The 22,299-nt window shown below is 43.3% G+C and overlaps 1 protein-coding gene and 1 non-coding gene across 11 annotated transcripts in view; one reads left to right on the top strand and one right to left on the bottom strand.

Annotated features, from left to right (window-relative positions):
- Nucleotides 1-22,299, bottom strand: part of SPOCK1 (SPARC (osteonectin), cwcv and kazal like domains proteoglycan 1) — an 806,393-nt gene that overhangs the window by 284,260 nt on the left and 499,834 nt on the right. The window contains exon 1 of one of the 10 annotated variants that reach the window (XM_084839038.1): nucleotides 18,775-22,127. The exons of the other annotated variants lie outside the window; for them this stretch is intronic. Coding sequence (XP_084695164.1) covers nucleotides 18,775-18,881 — 107 coding nt within the window. The 5' untranslated portion in view covers nucleotides 18,882-22,127. Of the gene's footprint in view, nucleotides 1-18,774; nucleotides 22,128-22,299 lie in introns of those variants that run through there. 10 annotated transcript variants of the gene reach the window in all.
- Nucleotides 5,261-5,332, top strand: TRNAT-GGU (transfer RNA threonine (anticodon GGU)). The gene has a single exon. It is a non-coding gene; the product is annotated as a tRNA-Thr (tRNA).

Genomic DNA, 22,299 nt, shown 5'->3' with positions numbered 1-22,299 from the left:
AGTAGCTGAGAAAAAATGCATGATCGAATGCTCCGGATGTTAACAACAACTCCACTTTGCACAAGCCAGCATGTCAGAGAGAAAGCTGGGCTAGAAACCTTATTCAAGATGTTATTTTCTATTTTAAAAATTTAACCTGTCACTTTCCACTTAAAGAAATGTCCAAGATGGCTTACATAAGAAAATTAAAATGCATACATCAAAAAACATTAAAACACATTTCAATCTGAAACGGACTGAAAAGCAGAAGTTTATACTAGACCTAATCAGAAAAGCGTCCCAAAATTATAACCTTCCTAAACATGTCAAAGATGACTCTGGGCAAATATACTTGGGGAAGACATGCCAAAAGCAGGTAGCTATGATAAACATGATAGTTTCCCACATTTAGGGAGGGTTTTTTAAATATATGGTGAAGCAATGAGATATGCCATCTCCCACCCAATTCCATGTTTAGCTCTAAGAAGTTTAGCTTTAAGATGATACTTGAAATTCTCTCAAGTCACGAACTTTTCTCTCTCAAGTGTGCCTGTAGCAGCAAATAAATGTCTAGAAGTAATAATACCAATAACAATAAAAACAAACCCACTTCCAATATTCTATCCATGATGACACAATAGCTCTGTATTTTACATACAATACTCTTGATTGTACATCCAAGTAAACCATCACCTAACATGGCTGCGTAAAATTATTCTCCAGATCCCCATAGTACATTCAGATTGCCCCCACCCATTTATATGTCAGAATGTGATTGCTCTATTAAATGTGATACTACAACTTATATATTACACAAATTCTTCAACTTATTCTGGGTACTTCTCAATCTTGATCTTCATTACCTAATCAAAAACATAATTAAAAATGAGCTGTTATGCAAAACTCTGATCTAAACCTAGCTGAAATAATTTGGAGTCTCTTCAGTGGTGATTTAGTCAGTCCCTACATAGCCTCCCTTCACACCCCAATTTATAATTCATGCTTTAGTTCAGCTCATAGTTTATATTTTCAGGAATAGCTACTGATACGAGATGAACCTTAATTCCTGCTCCTCTGTCCCTCTTGTCATTTTGAAATACAGTTTTAAGAGTTGTCCTGAGTCATAGGAACAGTTTGCTTAATGTGAAGATGTTTGCTAACAGTTTACAGTGAGTAACAGGAACATGCAAAGGCTTGAGGCTACACCTGCCCTCCTTAGAGCTACCTCAAAGGCAATGGTGAATCCTGTTTGAAAGCAGAACTAAGACACATTTCTGATGCTTACAATGTAGGGGAAACAGGCCATGCTAGCGCATCGCACCCCTCCAGTACAGATAGGTTCTCACCAATCCCAGCAGTCTGTGCAACTAGTCAGGACCAACAGCCCCTCCTTAACAGAGGGGCCTGCAGTCCTGGTCTGCACAGCTGGATTGCCATAGTGAAGTGCCCCGGAGAAGGGCGGGGGTCCCCTTTGCTGATCCTCTATCATCAGGCAAATTGAAGATACTGAGGAAGAGGAAGAAAAAGGCAGGAATTACCACTCTGCCAAAAACCTCAGAAGCTGGTTTTGCCACCACCTTCATAGCCTGTGAAGGCCGCTCTGCCCTTCTCTTCAGACTCCACTGTCTCTGTGTCTGAATGCTTGGCAGACAGCAGCACCTCAGGGATAGGGACTCTTAAAGATGCAGCAGTTTCCTCAGAGGGGCTGGAGCCAGGAACACCAAACCTGACAGCAGGGCTACTTAAAACATTCAGTTGATTCCAGCCCTCTGCCAACCAACATCCAGTTCACTGTATCCAGCCTGAACTTTGCCCAGACTGGCACAGCGCTGTCTGTGGTTCTGCTTGAACCTTCGCTTTCCTTCCCTGGCTCTGCCTGTGGACTCTGCTGGGGCAGGACTGTCTCCAGCCTAACATTCAACTTGGCTCCACTCGGAGCTGTCCATGCTTCCACTATCTTGCCTGAACGCTTGTTCTTCTGTCCAAGGACATGATACTTTTTCATGCACACCTAATGAAACTGGAATATTTGACACTGCCAAATGATTCAGATCACTAAAGCCAATAATAGTGTGCATTAATTATATCCATTTGTTTTGCTTTATTTTAAAGAAGCATAACTCTGGTGTGCTGTTGTTTTTAGTTAGAGTGCAGACAATGTACTTAAAGACTGTTCCTTCTGACATTAGACTTAAGTTTGCTAATCAAGATACACTATTCTTTGTTTAGAAAACCCAGCAACATGGGATGTGGAACGTATTGTTTTTCAATACAAAATGCAGTTTTGCATTTTGTACAGCAACCAATTTAATAAACCCATCTTAAAGCAGCTGTTCTTTGCAGGAAAGTCATTGGACTCCTGGCTTCTGCATTTCTGCTTTGATTTATAGGATACAATGGAAGCACACACAGGAACAGCACCAGTTTGTGCTTCCAAAGTAAATATATACTTATATATTTTAAAAGCTGCCAAAATCTTTATGGTTCCGCCAAACAGCAGCGTCGCTCTTTATGAGGTGAGTCAGCCTAATTTTAGCCTGTAGGTCAAAGTATAGCAGGCATTGTTTATAGTAATTGGACAAAATTCTGTTAACATGGTTCTTGAAATGTAGGCATCAATTTCTGGAAGGAGGAGAAGGGAAGATACATTACACCACCTGCTGAACTAAAGCAGCAGACATTTTTCTTTGTAGAGAAAGGATAAAAAGATTTTTTGGATGCTTTTCAAGAGCATAACCCGTAACAGCAAATCAAAGTCTCAAACAAACAAATTAAAACCTAAACTTAAATGCCGGCTGCAGTAAATGGACAGACTGCAAACCTCTTCGCAATGGAAGGGCAAACACACACTGTGAATCTACTTTGGTATGCCAATCATCCCACTTAGGAACAAATGTGTTGGAACATCATGGGCCAAGGCAAATGAAGCTCCATTTGGCTGAAAGCGCAACAGCCTGTAAGATCCACAGCTGAAAATTACCCACCGTTATTCCTTAGGCCAATTGGGCCAAGGCATTTGCTCTTCAGTGGAAAATGTTCACATACATGCAGGCGATGGGGAAATTTGTTCAACACCTAGAAACATCTGAGCCGTTATCTCAGTGTGATTTGTTCTCAGATTCATGAATATTATGATGAGAAGATACACCTTTACAACCTTCCCACTAATGAAGGAGAAATGGGGTGCGTGACTTAAGAACTAATGCCACATCTGAGATTTCTGCGGCTGCTGCTATCACACAAAAAGAAATGGGATAAAGACTATGAGGCACTTTGTATCTCTGAAAGTGGAAATTGTGTTGAAGAGGTATACTGCATACAAAGTCTAACCATGATAAAAATAATAAAATATTAAGTACAACAATAGATAACTCCCCATTTTCAAATAGGATATCCCACATGATGATGTGCTGGGTGGAAAAAAGGAAGAAGTATACCATGGGGCCCACAAGCCCACAAGGTGTGCAGAAACATTTTGGTTTTTTAAAAGCCCCCACAGTTGTCCCCAATCCACAGGGGTTGTGTCTATGCAGGCATGAAGCTCTCATGTTGACAGTGAATACTGATAGCAGAGAGCACCTTGCAGGTGGTTAGGCTGAAGAGAAGGAAGTGGTCTGCTTCTCTTCAGCCTGGGGCCCAAAGTGTGGGCAGGAGAGTATTGATGTTGTTTAGTAGATACCCACAGGGGAATGGCTATAGCTCAGTGATAAAGCACATGTTAAAAAAGTCCCAGGTTTAATTGCCATCATCACCTGATAGGGCTAGAACTTTCGCTGTCTGAAATCCTGGAGAGCCACTGTCAATCTAGGGGTGGACGAAAGTCCCTTACCTGTCCTCGAAGGACGTTCGCGGTGGGGGGGAGGCGCTTCGCTGCTCCCCCCGTGAAGTTCAGGCTGGGGGGGGGAGGCTTCCCGCCTCGCCCGGCCGCGAACGCGAAAGTTTTTTTTTTTTAAAACGCCCCCTGATAGGCTACGTGACGATTAACGTAGCCTATCACGGCTAGATCCGCAAAGTCAGCCGTGATAGGCTACGTCAATCGTCACGTAGCCTATCACGGGTGACTTAAAAAAAAAAAAAAGCGCGTATGCTAATGGCAGCCCCCATAGGGAGCCGCCATTCGCGTTCCTTATTTAGTCGCTGTAGTCTACGTAAATGTTTACGTAGACTACGGCGAAAATAAGGGCAATGCAAATAGCGTTATCCGTACACACTTTTTTTTTTTGCTCCCCACATGCACCAAACAACATCCAGGGTGCTACAGCAAACACAAGGCAGGCAGCCACAACGGAGAATGGGAAATGCCCCCCGCATCACCACCACCCCAAACACAAAAGCCTGGAGGTAAAGCAATGCAGGCAGATGAGTGAACACGCTGGAAATTCCATTGCTTTACCTACCTACCCACCCACCCACCCCCAACAAAGAGAAGGGCACAAAGGACCGCACCTCCCAACACACACTCAAAAAGGGTTGGAGACCAAGCACCAAAAAGGGTTGGAGACCAAGCACCCTTCCGCCCCCAATTCAGATACGAGGGTGAACAAGCAGGCAGGAAATGCCCTCTCCTTGCCTGTGCTCCCCTCTCAGATGGAAAAGACCCCAGCCCACTCAGTCCCATCCCCATACTGCTGGTTTGCACTCAAGGGGAACACTTACCTTTCCCTTCCAACACAGCCACCCACCACTCACGCCCTCTCCTAGCAGGCACAGAATGGGAGTAAGGACACCGTTTGTAACCTATTACTTTGGGCAATCAGAGAGCAAGGGGGCATGTCAAAACATCAAGCTGAGGTACATAGACTTAAAATAATAGGGAAAGCAGATTCATAGATCTAATAATATAGAGCAACCAGGAAGTGAGCAGGCATGCCTTGTATACATAGAAATCACCACGAGGGCACAATTAAAGGCCTCAAGGGTGCACCTGCACCCTCGGAAGCCCTGTTGGGGACCCCTGTTCTTGGCACAGGTGTCACCAGTGTCCTCTTAACTGCTGGATCCCTGGAGTCACCAGACAAGAAGAGACTACACAAGATGAAAGTCCTTTAAACTGCAATGGGGACTGCCCCCCCTCATCTGAAAAGACATCGCTGGTTTAAAAAGTGGTCTTGGAGTTGGGCGCCTTTTGGCATATTATTTATATTACCACTCTGATTCCCTGTAGAGTCTATTAAATGTCAATGGGTATGCCCAGTTATCCAAATGCACATCCCAGTGTTGATGGTCCATCCTACACTACATCGATGTCAACAGAATGGGTATTCAGGTATGCATTAGGGGAGGGGGTGTAGTTCAGTGGTAGAGCACCTGCTTGGTATGCAGAAGGTCCAAGGTTCAATCCCTAGCACCCCCAGGTAGGGCTAGGAAAGACTCCTGCCTGCAACCCCGGAAAGACACTGCCATTCAGCACTGACAATACTAGGCTAGATGAATCCATGGTCTAACTCAGTATAAGGCAGCTTCCTATGTTCCTGTTCCTTTAAACGCAAAGCAGTATAGACAGCATGTGCAGCATGCACCTGCATGATGCAGAACTAGCATATTGAGATTAAATGGACCCACAGTATATGCATTTGGATGTGCACCCACGTGAAAAATCCATTGAAAGCAATGCAGTATATATGCCACCTGAACCTATGCATCACATTTTTATTTTTTAATTTATTATTACATTTATATCCCACCTTTTCCCTCTTGTGAGAAACCCAAGGCAGCTTACACAGTCCTCTTCCTCTCTATTTTATCCTCACAATAACCCTGTGAGGTAGGTTGGGCTGAGATTCAGTGACTGGCCCAAAGTCACCCAGTGAGCTTCATGGCCGAGTGGGGACTAGAGTCCAGGGCACCATCTACATGGGGCTTTTACTCTGGTTCTACTCCACCCACAAATCGATAGTGTCAGATGACACATGCTGCTCTCTGTAGCTAGCCCGGCATTTCTTGCCCTAAATCCATTTCTCCCCCCCCCCATTTTCCTGTCACGGCTTCAATGCTGTTCAGGAATCCGTGTGACCTCAGCTGGCTTTGGCATGGGCTGGTCGAAGCAGAGCTGATTGGTGGAAGGGAAAGGAGTATGGGGTGGGAACGTAGGGAGAGCAGGGGGGTAAACGTGTCTACCTGGAAGTAACTCATTGCCTTCAGTTCCTCTTTGCCAGCCCTGCTGTTTTGAAGCTGTGCAGCTATGAAAGGGCACAGCTGAGAAATGGTGGATGCCTGTTGATTCGAAGCTGTGCAGCTGAGAAACGGTGGATGCCAGGGTGGATTATTTTAATGAACATGTACTCAGAAGCACTTCATTGAGCCCGTGTTTGGGGAGAGGGGGAGCCTGTTGATTGGGCAGTTAATATACATCAAAGACAACATGTGAGTCGCTGTCCCTCCTCGCTGGCTCCGTGCTCTCTGCTCTCAGTGCGTCTTGCACTCCTGCTCATTCCGCTCAGTCTCCGAGTGGTGGCGGTGGCCTGCTTGCCTGCCCGCCTCATAAACGTGTGTGTGTATGTGGGGTTTGTCATGAACGTCTACTCGTAAGAAAGTCCTCCACTGCACTTAATTGAACATTGCAAGGGAGGGTGAGTGAGCTTCTGCACATTAGCTGCCTCACACCTACGCAATTACTGACATTTATTTCTACTTGTGGCGGGACTTGCCCACCCCACCTAATGTGGCTTCAGTTCCCGTATTCACTGCAAAAGCAGAAGAATACAACACTGCACGTACCGTGGAAAGTGCTAATTTGATTCTGTGAAAATGCAGATTTTGCCCAAAGTGTTTCTGTTTAGAATGGCCCCAGGTCTCCTGAGTCCCAGTTCAACGCTCTAACCACTACACTATACTGGCCACACTGCTTTCAATGGGAATGTGTAGTGGGATGCATAGCCATAACACAAAGCATACAAAGTGTAATAATTTCATAACGTTATAATAATTATTACATTTATATAACATATCAGAGTGTTCAAAGTGCTTCACATACATTATCTCAGTAACCTTTACAACAGCCCTGCAAAGCAGTCCAATATTATTGTCCCTGTATGGTAGATAGGGCAGAGGCTGAGAGATAGTGGGTTGGCTAGGGCCAGCTTGTGAAAGCCAGGTGAGATCTGAATTGTGGACTTTCTGAATCATACTGCCATCTCATAGCCACTCAACTACTTTACAATCACACTAACAATAACAGCTGTCTGCTATTACTTTATCTTGCTTGCCCGTGCTCTAGAGGCTTAGCATACACCTTGTAGCTTGGATAAGAAGACAAAGGTATTATAATGCAGTGAGATAAGATGAGTCAGCATCTACCCAGATCAGAACATATTAACTGAATTAACTAAAAGGTTAACAGAACACACAGAACACAGAACTGCAGTCAAAAAAAGAAGAAGCAGATGTTTGGTTCTAACTTCTAAGAGAATGTGAGTTCTTCTAATATCTGCCCTAGCTGTTAAGATTGGCAGGTAGCTCATATCTTATGTAGCTGTAGAAGATCCAATAGCTGTGTCAGAAATCAAAAGACTCTGTCTTCCAGCTGGAGATGCAGCCTGGAATCCAGGGAACATAGGTTCTTGTTAAATGCCACGGAAGACTCCTAACAGAAGACCTTGCTTTTATTTATTTATTTAAAAATTTGCTTGGCCGCCTTTCAGGGCAGAAGCCCTCCCAAGGTGGCTCACAGCAATAAAATACATAAAAACAGTTAAAATATTAAAAATGACAAAAACATAAACACAATAAAATAGCAATAAAAGCAACAATACAAGCCGACAATAAAACCAGCAACAACAGCAGCAGCAATAACTTGTTGTAGATTTATAGACTGGTGAAATCAAAGCAATGGAATGGCATGCTTTCGTATACTGGGCAGGGATTAAACGAAGGTCAACTGATGGTAGCAGCATGGGGGTGGGTGGGCTGTTCCCCCTGGGAAGAAAGGCAGCTGGGGAATCTGGATCAAACAAGGGTCAGATGTAATTTCCACCACTTCCTATAAACAATAAGACATGGTTGCCTGGCCGCTGTCCGATCTAGTTTGACCCGAATTGCAGGGAAATGTGTCATAGTCTAGAATGCTTTAAGAATGACATTAAGTCAAGTGTACACCCTGCTATCATACTTTATGAAGTCCTGTTACAGAGAAGACTTCTGTTTTAGAGACCTGTGCACACTCAAGGTTGGCACTGCTGATAATGTCAGAAGTCTAGGAACACCGTCAATATGAATGTGTAAATCTACTGAGTATCCGAGAAACTAAGGAGGAAGGATCAACCACTAGACTGAAGCTATCACCAGAGACAGCCCAAGATATCCAAATGATGGTGGTAAAAAACCAGTTTATTTGTTTAGTTTTAATACTTCTAATCATCTGTTAAGTATGATGTTTTTCATTTATTCAGTAGCAGGCTTCAAATGCAACACGTAGAGACTTGTACCTTTTACACAGAATGCCTTTATATGGAATTAATAAATAAAATGAGTAAAATTGCAATCCTATGCTCCCTAGGAGGACATCCCAGGGATTATAAGTCTTTTCAAACTCTCTCTCTCTGAGGATGGAGAGCGAGGCTCACCCTCCGAGAGAGAGACGCAACCTTGAAAAGCTCCCATGTGAGGCTGTGGAAAGCTCCACAGGTGGTGCTTCGACATCAGAAAGCACAAAAAAGGAGGCATGCTGTGGGTATTCCATCAGTTTGCTGGGAGAGGCTGTTGATCCATCCGTGTCCCCAACACCAACACCCCTGGAATTGGGGTGAGGGGGAGAACTATACCAACTCAGGAACTGGCATGGTTCATTCCCTCACACAGGAATCAATGGGAGGCAAAAGTAAAAAAGGAAAGGCAATGACCAAAAATAAGCTGGGATCCCATTAGGGCTGGCCCTATCATTAGGCAGAGTGAGGCAACTGCCACAGGCGGCAGATGCTAGGAGGCATCAGTTGTAGTCCCCCAGCCATTTCAGTCTCCTAGGAGGACAAAGCTATGTGTGCCTCACAGACTATCCTACATCAGCTAAAATAGCCTGCTTCCCTCAGGTGTGATAGAGGACTATATCCTGTTGTCAGTGTTGAAGTAAGGCTCAAGTACCAGCCCAGTTGGCTTCTTTACCCAGAATGAAAGGGGGCACCGTCCTGTCCTTTGCCTCAGGCAGAAAAATGTATTGGGCTGGCCCTGGCATAAGCCAACAGGGCATCAGGAAAGGCAGTTCCTCCACCTCAGTTCCTCCCAGTTCCCCCCACATAGGATTGCTCTGCCCATCAAAAATTTTAGTGTTTAATGTTTGGAAAACAGCTTATTACATAACATGGGCCTATGAAGTTTTAACAAACTGAGTAATCTCATCCTTTGCATAATGACTATGATAAGTCAGAAAATAGCTCAGCCATTGTGGTATAATTTTAAATCACAAACAATATCAACTGACAACTTTTTGAGATTTCTTATTTTGCTGCTAAAACATCAGTAGAAGCAGCTACTTCAGGAATTTAAAAACGCAACCTGTTTTTATTCTGTTATTGTTGTGTTTTTAATTGTGTTTTAATGCATTTGTTTTATTTATGGTTGTAAGCCGCCTTGAGTGCCATTTTTTCTTGGTAGAAAGGTGGAGTACAAATCAAATCAATCAATCATCACATAGTCTTTTAAAAATAGCAACTAATTCAATATGCCTTAAAAAGGAACAGTTAAAACATAACAAGTACATAAAGTGTGCATAGTTCTAATATGTATAAACAAAGCCTAAACTCATAATGACCTGAGGTGAAGTAGTAATTACATAAGGTAAAAAAGGTGTTGTTCAGTCGTTCAGTCGTGTCCGACTCTTCGTGACCCCATGGACCATAGCACGCCAGGCCCAACTAGTCGTGTCCGACTCTAGGGTGCAGTGCTCATCCCCGTTTCTAAGCCGAAGAGCCAGCGCTGTCCGAAGACGCTTCCGTGGCCATGTGGCCAGCATGACTGAACACCGAGGTGCACGGAACGCTGTTACCTTTCCTGCCGAAGCGGTACCTATTTATCCACTTGCAATTTCTTGCTTTCGAACTGCTAGGTTGGCAGAAGCTGGGACTGAAGATGGGAGCTCACTCCGTCAAGCGGCACTCGGGTCTCGAACTGCTGACCTGCCGACCTTCCAATCTGCAGTTCAGCGTCTTACCCACTAAGCCATCACGGCCTACTGTAATTAGGTAATTAGTAAACATATTGAGTGTTTAACATGGAATAATAGTGAACAAACTGCAAGGTTGTTTTGACTTTGGGGTTGCTGTAGTGGACAAATAAGGCTATTGGTAAAAACGGCTATTAAGCACTTTTTAAAAAACGATTTCAAACTGCAGGCAGTGCATTTAACACTGGCATTCTTCTTTGTGTCTCAAATAGTTTATAAAATATTCCTATTTGGCCAGAGAGCTGAACCAGTTGGTAACACTTCTGCAATCAGCCTTTTTTGTTCCAAGAGACAGACGGGAACCTGGTTGGACTTTCTGGCCTTGAGCAAGGTGAAATGTTGCACAGTGAGCTATTGTTCTGTTTTAAAACTCAGAACGATGGGGAATTAAAGGACTACTAAGGGAAAAAACGGTGGAATCAGAATGGCAAAATTAGTTCAAGGATCCAAGCTATTTTATAGTAAAAACACTGTAAGATAAACCAGTACTGAAGAAACCTAAATAAATAATCCTCTCTATGTTGACCTATACCAATACTTTATCCACCCCCCAAGCAAAGAAAATAATAATCACGTGTGCACTATTAATGAGAGTAAGAATAACCATTCCAAGTCTTTCCACATACAGTAATCTTAAACACCCAGCTGCTACAGCATGGGTAAACCAAGGTAGATTACAACCCAAGAAATTCTCTTTGTGAATTTTGAACTGGTTTAAAAGTCACATTTTCTAGCAACAATCTGAAAATCATTATTTATTTAGGGGAGGGAAATTATTTATGCCAATTCCAGGTGTACATTTCCCCCCATATTGGGGAGGGGGATGCCTGGGGACTGGGAAGGACTCTGATCCACCCACACCACAGCCCTCACCCACCACCTTTTCCCACTCCTGATGTCAGTGTGGGAAGGGCTGTGGAGGTTTCTACACAGACTGAGAGGGGGAATCCGAGGTCAGATCTCTCCCTCTCCATCCTCAGAGGAGGAGATTGGAGAACTGCATAGGACTGCAGCCTTAGATGGTGGTTGGATGGTAAGATGCAGATACAACAGCACCACTGGAGAACTGCATAGGACTGCAGCCTTAGATGGTGGTTGGATGGTAAGATGCAAATACAACAGCACCGCTGCCACACACACAAATATCCACAATTCTGTACACCATCCAGTTAGGTGCTATAATTATTGCTGAAGGTTGCCAATCATGCTAACAACGTATGCTACCCCGTATACGTCAAGCAGGACACCAGAGTTCATGAGCATTTGTGAGAAGGCATGCAACTTAGTGCAAAAAACAAATAAGGGAACAACAAGAACCGTAGAAGTGGGTGTTGTTGATCGATGAACAAAAATGCCACTAAGTATTTCTACTAAAAAGTTACTGAAAATTTTGAAAGTCAAAACAGACATAAAATATATCAGAAATATTTATTTCCAATTAAATGAGTCATTGTTAAACAAGCAGCAAAGTTCTAAATGACATGTCAGTTCCTGGTGCGCACACTATTCTTGTCTCCTAGAAGGAAACGTATCGTTAGAACAACAGAACCAGCAGTCCCTGAACTATTTCTGCCTTTACCTCTAAGATGCTTCTTGGGAATTCAAAAAGGGAAATGATAGATTTTGAATTTGCTAGATAAATGTCAAAGCTATGTTCTCTTCTTTCATCGCTTTTCTGTACATTTTGATGCAGAAAGGCACATTTTATACTCTTCTAAATTTTTAATACTAGCAGCATAGATCCACAGCTGCTGTAAGATCCCTCTGCTCAGATTTCATTCTGTGGGAGAAAAATGATCTCCACCTGTATTCTGTTTATGCGAAATAAAGCAGGCTTTTGAATGAAACACAAATCTTTCATTTAACACATACACTGTAAAGTGAAAGGCACAAATCAGTCATTTCCCCACCTGGATTACATATTCACATTTACAAAGAATAAAATGGGAGGATCTATCTTGTCATTTCAGCATTGTCCTAGATAATTTGGATAGACTTTCCATGATTTAATTGGAATAAATGACTTCGCAATTTTAGAATGCTTTGAGGCAAATGCTCTCTCTCCTTGCATTTTCTCTCAGGGATGTCTGGCATAATAAATAGCATGCCTTTTGGCATCTTGGCGGGTATATGAATTGCTTCCAATGACTTGGAATGGCTCCGACTAGAGGAAAACATTGATGAACACTCTGGTTGCTCTTTCTGTGCCTCAGCATAGGGTCCAAATCCACCTCCCCTGAAAGCTCACAAAGAGCAGTGAAATTATACCAGGTTGCTCTAATATGGTTATTTAGAAGAGTATTTAATGTAGGTATTACTCAGCTGACAGGTCAGGTTCTGCTAACAGGCCTGTAGGAGTGAAGAATGACAGAAAAAAAGGTCTTTTAGCAGACACCTGACATGGGAGGAAGAAAAGGGATGTGCACTTAACTAGGGTATCCTTCAGGCCCAAACTAAACATTCCAGGGGACACATGGATGTCATTTCAAGAAAGAAACATGTGACACAGCATCATCATGTCCAGTATTTTCCTGCTCCTGCTCCAGTTTATTGGCTGAAGCTTGCAACAGGTGGGAAAACACTGGGTTGGATCAAAAGGTGCCCTTCTGCTCAAGAAAAGGCTATTTCTGATTTAGCAGAAGAGCATTGCGTGTGAACAATGACCCCCACATCCAGAGGTGCTCCTCTGTTTCCACAAGCTCATTCTAAAGACCTTTAATGATCCACTTAATGGCCCATTCTAAAGACCTTTAATATGCCACAGCCTATATTTTATTTATTGTTTCTTATAATGTAATGTAAGTTAGTAGTGCAATTAACTATTTCTTATACTGTAATTGTGGCACTGCACTGTGTGAGGTCTTGTGCTAACTCTTGTTTAACCCATGGGTTGTTGTGACCTCATGCGAGCAGATGTGCTGCCTCCTGCCCATTCATCGCTTTGCATCTAGTTTAGCAAACAACCCGGGATCACCCTGTTCCTAGGTTGTTTGCTGAGGCATCCAAACCTGGCGCTATGGGTTGTTGATAGGGAAACAACCCAGAATTTTAACCTTTGGTTGTTTTTGGGTTAAAGCTAGAGCTGTGCGCAAATGGCCTCTTGAAATTCTCCACCATACTTATGGGCAGAGAAATGTGGGAGACAATTTCACAGAATTTGTCCAGGGGGAGGAGAAATTCTCAACAGTTTCTCCCAGGCAGGGCTCCCCGTTGGCAGGGCTTGTAGCACAGCCTCTTTCTTTTTTGGGTAAGGGTTGTGGGGGTTTTCGTGCTGCAACAGCATCAGCTGTCTTGGCAGGCTGGCCCCCAGTTTGCATACACTGCAATGCAGATGGGGGAAGTGTTGTGTCCAGCTCCAGGGATGAGGTGGAGTTAGCGCTCTGCCAAAATCTGTCCTCCAATTTCCTGAAAGTTTTCTCCCCCCATGAAAGAGGCTTCCCTTGTTCTGCCTCATTCAGGATGTTTTATAATTTATTTTTGTGGTGTTTTTGAGCTAGCCTCCCAGGCTGCCTTCACATCCTGACCTGAAAAAGCCCAATGGGAGGAATTACCTCAAGGTGTCTTAAACTGGGCTTTCATTGAAGTGTAGGAAGCTGAGGAGGCTACAGGGGCCACCTCCAGGAGACCCAAACCCAAGCCATGAGAATTTCTCCAAAATTTCCTCACCATTGAATTTCTTTTTGAAAGCAATTTCTCTTCTATCAAACTGAATGAGAATGGTCGAAAAAATGTGGGAGAAATTTCTGGCATAGCTCTAGTTAAAACTGTTGAGTTTTTTCTCCCTCAACAACCCAATGTGCCGGGTTCACACATCACACCAAACTGGTGTTCCTGGGTTGTTTGCTCACCCGAATGTAAAGTGGATGCAGCAAGCGGACAAGAGGCAGATTGCTTGTTTGCTCACACACTAACGTGTGGACCCGACCAACCATGGGTCTGTTACATGCAAACCTGATCAGTATTATCCTTCATCATGAGCATTCTTCAGTAAGCAAGGCTAAATGAGGCTGTTCATATCCTTTAGATTTTACTGTTGTTAAGGTAGTAGCTATCCAGATAGATATTTGACTAATAATTATTAACCCAGTGCTGACTTAGTCTACTTTAGCTATGAGTCCAGTTTTCTACTGTAAATGCCCTTTTCTATTTATTACAGCCGGCTGGTAGTTCTGTTTTCTGGACTGAAACTGAATGGTTTGAAGGTCATGAGAGCAGATGGTACATTGCTGGTTTTGGACTCTTTGAACATATATTTTTAAATTATTTTCAAAAGGATGTTACTTTATTTCAGAGATCAGATTATTAACATCTCAGTTTCTTTTAAATTGATTGCATTGATCTGCAACTTTTGGTGGGTCATGAATGCTCAGAAATACAGAAATTTAAAAACTAAAAAGGGGTACTTCTCCCCCTGCCCCCATCTCCAAAAGCCTTGATATTTCTTTTAGAACCAGTAAGGTTTACTGAATATACAACATAGTTTCATGACTTTCCTGGATCTCATACATTTTTATAAAGAGAACTGTTTTCTTTTTATTGCTATTTTACACCAACATAAAAGAGAATTTCAAACAGAAAACTATAGGGAAAAAAATCATGGTGAGCTTAAACTTTCAGAAGAAATTGAGAGATGGGAGAATTTTTAATAATTAAAGCTGAAATATTTTCTTTTAACTCCTCCATCTACAATAATGTTCAGAGGGGCACTTCGTAACAGGGGAATTTGGAAGTTCTGGCCCATGCAGGGATGTACCCTGTACTTCTCAACAGCCTTAACTAGGCCGTGGTTGAGGAGAGATACAGGTGCCTATAAATTCCCTGGCCAAAGAGGAACCATAAGGACTTGTACCACGGATGTTTTCTGTAACAATGCTGTGTGCCATAGGTTCTGTGGGAACTGGGCCCTCCTTCCATGCTGCAGTGGCAGCCAGGAAATACACGTAGTCCCATCCTCAGCTGCTGTTCAGTGGTGGCTTATTATAAACTCTGCCAGGAATGACCACGGAGAGCTCTTCTTTCTTATCCTTACATAAGTGTCAGTATATAAAGATTTACCAGAAAAATACAGCTCAAGGTAAATTTGTATTTAGAATTTTTGCCTCATAAAAAGGAATAGTCAAAAGCAACTTTAAAGTAACAAAACTAAACACCAAAACCGTTCTCACTGAGGTTGTAAGGCTAGGCCGTACCACTTCAGAGTAGAGATAGGGGAATCACATGACTGCATGCTTCTCTATATGGAAAATTAGCATGTCAGGGAGCTGGCTAGTCTAGAGTCCTTCTTTGGACATCTACCTTGCTATGAGGATGTTTTTTGTAAGGAGAAACATTCAGGTCATGTGAACACTGAACAATTGTCTGAAGTGTTACAATCACAACATGGATTTACCACAACTATGAGAACTTTAGTGTATCTTTAGTACACTTCCTTAAACCAAAGTATTTGTTCATAAGGGTGTGTGTGAGAACCACAACTATTTAGAACTTTAGTGTATCTTTAGTACACTTCCTTAAACCAAAGTATTTGTTCATAAGAGGGTGTGTGTGTGTGTGTGTGTGTGTGTGTGAAAATAAGAGAATTATCCATTGTTCAAAAACCTGAACAAAATGCAGCATATGGTGAGGATATGGGCAAGGCATATACTTAATGTTGCACTGTATAAAAAATGACAGTCAACATCTATCAAACAAAAGAGAGTTAATTTCATTACTGAGCAGAATAGAATGCCCTTAGTTTAGAAGCCTTCATCAGAACCTTTGAAGTTTGAATAAAAATTAAAAAGGCTATTTCCTAGAAACTGCCTTTTTCTCTCTTTACCAGCTGTGATGGCAGCAACAGATTGAGATTCTTATCAACAAAGCTCTGTGAATTGAGGGGATATGAGAAACTTTTTTATTTGTATTATTTTATATTTCTATCTGACACTGATGTGTTATATAAAACTTGGGTTCTGTCACAGTGATCTGCAAAAACTATCATTGAGTACCATGATAGCTATCCTGACTTCAGCTATTCTTCAGCTATCCTGACTATTGAGTTGCCTTCCTGTAGAATCATATGATCTCCTTTCCTTTGGTTTCCTTAACTATGAGACTCAACTGGATATCCTTACTGTATGTGTTCATCTTAGGAAAGGATGTGGCACATTGAGAGAGGTGAAAGGCGTATTTCAGAGTTAAGGATCATAGAACAATGAGGCTGATCTCAGAGCACATTTCCTTTAGTATAGCAATGGCACAGAGGTAGTGGGTCATGCTAGGCCTTGGGTGGAAGTGAAGAACAAACAGCTGGCAAGTGTTAGACAGTACATGTCAGAATGGTTCAAGAATCAAGCTAGAATACCAGAAGTCAGGAACAAATAGGATTGCCAAGGAGGAGTGAACATCAGAGTCAGTCCAAAGATCAAGGCAGATGCTAAGTCCACACAAACACACATGGAGCCAAAGAACAATACAGAGCCCAATCAACACGGTCAATTTAGTGTGGAACAACAGCATGTCAGGGTTGTTTGTGACAGGTGACGCCGTCGACAATCTCCAGCAACCCTGTAGTTTCCCTCTGGAAAAGGTGCATTTTCGGAACTCGGAGGTGACTGCCTATCCAAAGCAGGCAGGAGAAGCATGGAGGGGATCGTTCCCTCTGCGCTTCTCCTGCCATGCTTTTTCGGCTAGACAGCCGAATGTGGCTGTCTAGCCGCAGGAGGACGGAGTGGAGAAGGAGGCTACTGTACGACACATAGGATGTGTCATACAGGCATTTCCACCCTCCCCACCCTGGTACACCCCCAGCCACACCCCTTTTTGGGCGCTCCATGCTCCTCTTGCGAGTGCAGAAGATGGGATTGTTCTGCGCTGCCTCCGAGGACAGTATCCTTTAATCTTTTACAGTACCCCAATGGTGGATGAGAAGGGAGAGGTGTGGGGTAAACTACAGGGGCTTAATTCAGTGCTTCCAGTAAACTTCCCTGAGCAGGGGAGCATGGACAGGGGCAGGGAACAAGCCTCCCTCATTTGCTGAGCAGCATCTATGGGGTTGATGACATTCTGTCCACCCACCCTACCCCAAGTATGGGAGTTTCAAGTGCTGTGTGACCCATGAAAGCGGGGTTTTAGGGAGAGTAGACTCTGCTTTTCTTACTTCGTGTTCCCCTGACAGGCCAAAGTGATTTCATGAAAATCCAGATATAACCAGAAAAGGCTTCTCATATGTAGCCCAGGAATCAGATTCAGAGAGGGAGAGCCAATCTGTATACAAGGAGCAATAGAAGAGATTCCCAGCTGTCTTTGGGCCTCTTACACAGTTTCCTGCAAAACCTGGCCTATGCAATCGAACTCTGGAGATGGTGCTTACTGGGGAAATAGAAAAGACCAAGATCTCCAGAGTGCTGTGTTTTATGACTCTCCCCAGAAAGCTATAGTGCCAAAATTCAAAGGCCAGCAGTTCAGGACCTTCCAGTGGCTTGGCAAGATGGACTTTAATAATTGCAGGAATGGCGTCAGGAAGGCTAAAGCTGAGAACAAGCTGAGGTTAGCGAGGGATGCTAAAAGCAACAAAAAGGCTTTCTTCAGATACGTGCATAGTAAAAGACAGAGGAAAGAAATGGTGGTTCAGCTATTAAATAAGGATGGCAAAATGATAACAGATGACAAGGAAAAGGCAGAAATGCTCAATTCCTACTTTGGCTCAGTCTTCTCCCAAAAGAGGGTCAATGACCCCCCTGGCAAAGGCAAAATACAGACTGAAGGGACAGGATTGCAGCTTGAGATCGATAGGCATATGATCAAGGAACACCTCATTACTTTGAATGAGTTCAAATCTCCCTGGTCAGATGAACTGCATGCTAGAGTCATAAAGGAACTGGCAGAAGAACTCTCAGAACTGCTGTCTATTCTCTTTGAGAGATCATGGAGGACGGGTGAAGTGCCAGATGACTGGAGGAGGGCTACTGTTGTCCCTGTCTTAAAAAAGGAGGAACCTGTGAACTACAGACCAGTCAGTCTGACATCCATCCCTGGGAAAATTCTGGAGCAGATTATACAGCAATCCATCTGTAAACACCTTGAAAACAATGCGGTGATTACTCGAAGCCAACATGGATTCGTCAAGAACAAATCCTGCCAGACGATTCTGATCTCATTTTTTGATCAGGTCACCTCCCTTGTGGACTGTGGGAATGCTGTGGACATCATATACCTCGACTTCAGCAAAGCTTTCGACAAAGTGCCCCATGATCTCCTGATGAGCAAACGAGCTCAAAGTGGGCTAGATGAAACAACGATCAGGTGGATCCACAGTTGGCTACAGAATCAGACTCAAGGAGTGCTTATCAATGGGATCTCCTTAAACTGGGGAGCAGTAATGGGCAGGGTACCGCAGGGCTCAGTCCTGGGCCCAGTGCTCTTCAACATTTTTATTAATGACTAGGAGGAGGACATGCAGGGAATGCTGATAAAATTTGCAGATGACACAAAATTGGGCGGGATAGCTAATACCTTGGAATACAGAAACAAAATTCAAAGTGATCTTGATTAGGGATGTACGAAAGTTCCGCCACAGATCTCGGGGAGGCCGAATGCCAGCGCATTCGGCCCCCCGAAATCGGTGGCGGAACAGCCCCCCGCCCCCCCGGGACAGGACTTACCTTAGGCGGATCTTCCTGGCGGCGGCGGCGGTGGCGGCAGCTGTGGTGGCGGTTTGGTGGCGGCGGCTGCGGTGGCCGGTCTTCCGACCGGCTGCCGCCACTGCCATTTCCAGGTAAAACAAACAGACAAACAAAAAAACGTGATAGGCTATGTAAAGATTTACGTAGCCTATCACGGCTAGATTTTTAAAAAACACCGTGATAGGCTACGTAAATGTTTACGTAGACTAAGACGTGCCAAAATAAGGAACGCAAATGGCAGCACCCATGGGCGCTGCCGTTTGCGTACGCGCGTTGTTGTTTTTTTTATCAGCCGTGATAGGCTATATAAACATTTACGTAGCCTATCATGGCTGACTGCAGGGACACAAACGGCGGCGGCTACGGCCGCCGCCATTTGCGTCCCTGTTAGCCAGTGGCCGGATGTCCGGCTGCTGGCGGAGCTGGCCGGCGGCTCCGCAGAATCCCTGCGGAGTGGAGCTGGCCGGCCAGGATTCCGGGGGGGAGGAACGGAGCACCTCCCCCCCGCCCAGGATTCCGGGGGGAGGGACGGAACGCCTCCCCCCCAGCATCAGCATAATCCGCGGAAAGGTAAGTACCTTTCGTACATCCCTAATCTTGATAGGCTGAGTGCTGGGCAGAAAACAACAGAATGAAATTTAATAGGGATAAATGCCAAGTTCTGCACCTTGGAAAAAGAAACCAAATGCCCAATTACAAGATGTGGGATATTTGGCTCAACAATACTACAGGTGGGAAGGATCTTGGAATTGTTGTCAATCACAAGCTGAACATGAGCTGACAATGTGATGTGGCTGCAAAAAAGGCAAATGCTATTTTGGGCTGCATTAATAGAAGTATAGCTTCCAAATCCTGGGAAGTACAAGTTCCCCTCTACTCAGCACTGGTTAGGCCTCATCTGGAGTACTGTGTCCAGTTCTGGGCATCACACTTTAAGAAGGATGCAGACAAACTGGAGTGTGTTCAGAGAAGGGCAACAAAGATGATCGGGGACTGGAAACAAAGCCCTATGAGGACAAATGGGAAGAACTCAGCATGTTTAGCCTTGAGAGGAGAAGACTGAGGGGAGATATGACAGCGCTCTTCAAGTACGAGGTTGCCACAGAGAGGAAGGCCAGGATCTCTTCTCGATCATCCCAGACTGCCAGACACAAAATAATGGGCTCAAATTACAGGAAGCCAGATTCCGGCTGAACATCAGGAGGAACTTCCTGACTGTTACAGCAATACAACAATGGAACCAATTCCCTAGGGAGGTGGTGGGATGCTCTGACTTTGATTCCTGCATTGAGCAGGGGGTTGGACTCGATGGTCTTATAGGCCCCTTCCAACCCTACTATTCTATGATTCTATGAATTAAATAGTAATGAAATTCATTTCAGCTTGATTCTGCCTCAGATTTCGTAGCTCCATGCTTCCAGATTTCTGGAGTAGAACTTGATCAGGGAAAATCCAGTTGTATTCTAGAGGATTGTTTTGGATTGTTCCCCCTGGGGAAAACTAAACTGCTGACATTTTGAAAGAACATTCCCCGCTTCCCCAAATTTTAGCAATTCAGTTCTATCCCCCACCCTCCCACCCATTATTTTTCTGTTGCTTATTTTCAAAATTGTTCAGTTTTGGTTCAATTTCATTATTGCACAATTTCTCACAAAATAGGGCATGGGGGGGGGGACAAACTAAAATCAGTAGTTCTATAAGATTATCTTTATTTAAGATTCCATTAAGACTAAAGCCTGCCAAATGAAGCCCCCTCCCCCCAAATCACAAAACTATGGCACAGGCCCAAGTGACAGATATTTGCACAATTTCACCCTTGCCCAAGTGTAGAACAGTTTTTTAAAATGTGTTTAGTACATGTAAGACCACACAAAAACTACCCATGGGTTCTTTCTTTGCCTTGTCAGGGGAGAAACAAACCAAAGATCTGGGTTTGAACATAAACCTAAACAACTCAGGGACTGAGCATCTTTGGGTTGTTTAGTACCTCCCACTTCCAGCTGCTCCCACTTGCAGTAGAAAGTTCATTTGGCAGGCTTTAGTTTTCATGGAATCTTAAATAAAGATAATTTTTAGAGAACTATTCATTTTAGTTCCCCCCCCCCATGCCCAGTTTTGTGGAAAATTATGCAATAATGGAACTGAACCCAAACTGAACAATTTTGAAAATAAATAAATCACAGAAAAATAATGGGGGGTGGGTTGAATTGCTAAAATTTGGCGGAGGAGGGTATGTTCTTTCAAAATGTCATCAGTTTAGTTTTCCTCAGGAGGAAAAAAAAATCCAAAGCTTGCAGTGGGAGCAACTGGGTGGCAGGAACCAGCATGCTTGCTTGTTATTACTCATTCTGAACAACCCAGGGTTTTTGAAAAAAATCTGGGTTGTTGTGACATGCAAACCAGGCTGATAGAACTGCCCCATTATGTTCCTCCCTACCCTTAAGGGAAATAAACCAAACCTTTTCTAAAATTACAGCACAATATCTGGCATCCTCACTCACCGCTGTGATAGAAACAATGAGCTACAAGGTGTCCTAGCAAGATGCCTGCCCTTTCTGACACCTTGTGAGGCAAGCGTATTACATTGTCTTTTCATTCAGATGTTATCACTGTGTTTTTCCCCTCTCTCTGTGTGGTAATCTCATAGGTTGGAAAAGAAAATGAGTGAAAATTTAATCCAGCTTTGAAAACTGAAATGTAATTCAGTTTTTAAAACAAACATTACATTAAGGCAACTTTGTTTAGATAACATGATATATGATTATATTACTCATGTGCTTACAAATATAAAATGTTTGTTAATTTTCAAATGTAGTAAAGTTAGGTTGTAAAAGATAAGAGGCAGGAACCTGACATTTTATAATGCTTTTACAATCAAATGCCTTGCATTAAGCATTTTATTTATTTCAGTTGAATTTCTGCCCTATACTACATGCTGAATGTTTTTGAAAATATGCTATAAAAATGTATTTTGGGCTGTCCCATGAAATGGATATGCAACAGATTTAAACTTCAAGGAGGCTTGTTGATCTCAACCTTTGTCCCAATGGTGCTATCCTCTTTTGCTTCCATAACTTGCCTCAATGTCAGAAGTTTTTACCCTGGTACATTTACCCTGATTATGAATTACTCCAGCTTTGGACAAAACTTTCATCATGACCACCTGAGAACAAGTGATGAAAATGATAAGCCAGTGTAAGCCCCAACAACCCAAAATTTCTACACATACGAGCACACGTATTTGTGTAGGGGTGGGCAGGAATAATGAAATTAGAGGTGTGAAGACCCAGAAAAAAACTGGAAACTTTTGGATTCCCCCCCCCCAAGGACTGTTCTCCCTCCCCCCCTCCCAAAAAAAACCTGGAAAAATTAAACAGCTTTGGATTATAAAATATTTTCTTTTAGAATTTAAGACAAAGTATTTATATATTGTTACCCAGCCTTTACTCCCCCCAAAATGATTTCTAAAAACTATGTAATAGGAATACTTTTACAGAAAGACTA

The sequence above is a fragment of the Heloderma suspectum genome, chromosome 2 (genome assembly GCF_057233095.1).
Source record: "Heloderma suspectum isolate Gila_16-S chromosome 2, 16-S_ref, whole genome shotgun sequence".
NCBI classification, from domain to species: Eukaryota; Metazoa; Chordata; class Lepidosauria; order Squamata; family Helodermatidae; genus Heloderma; species Heloderma suspectum.
The sequence above is the reverse complement of the archived record's forward strand: the minus strand, read 5'-3'. Positions and strand labels throughout refer to the sequence as shown.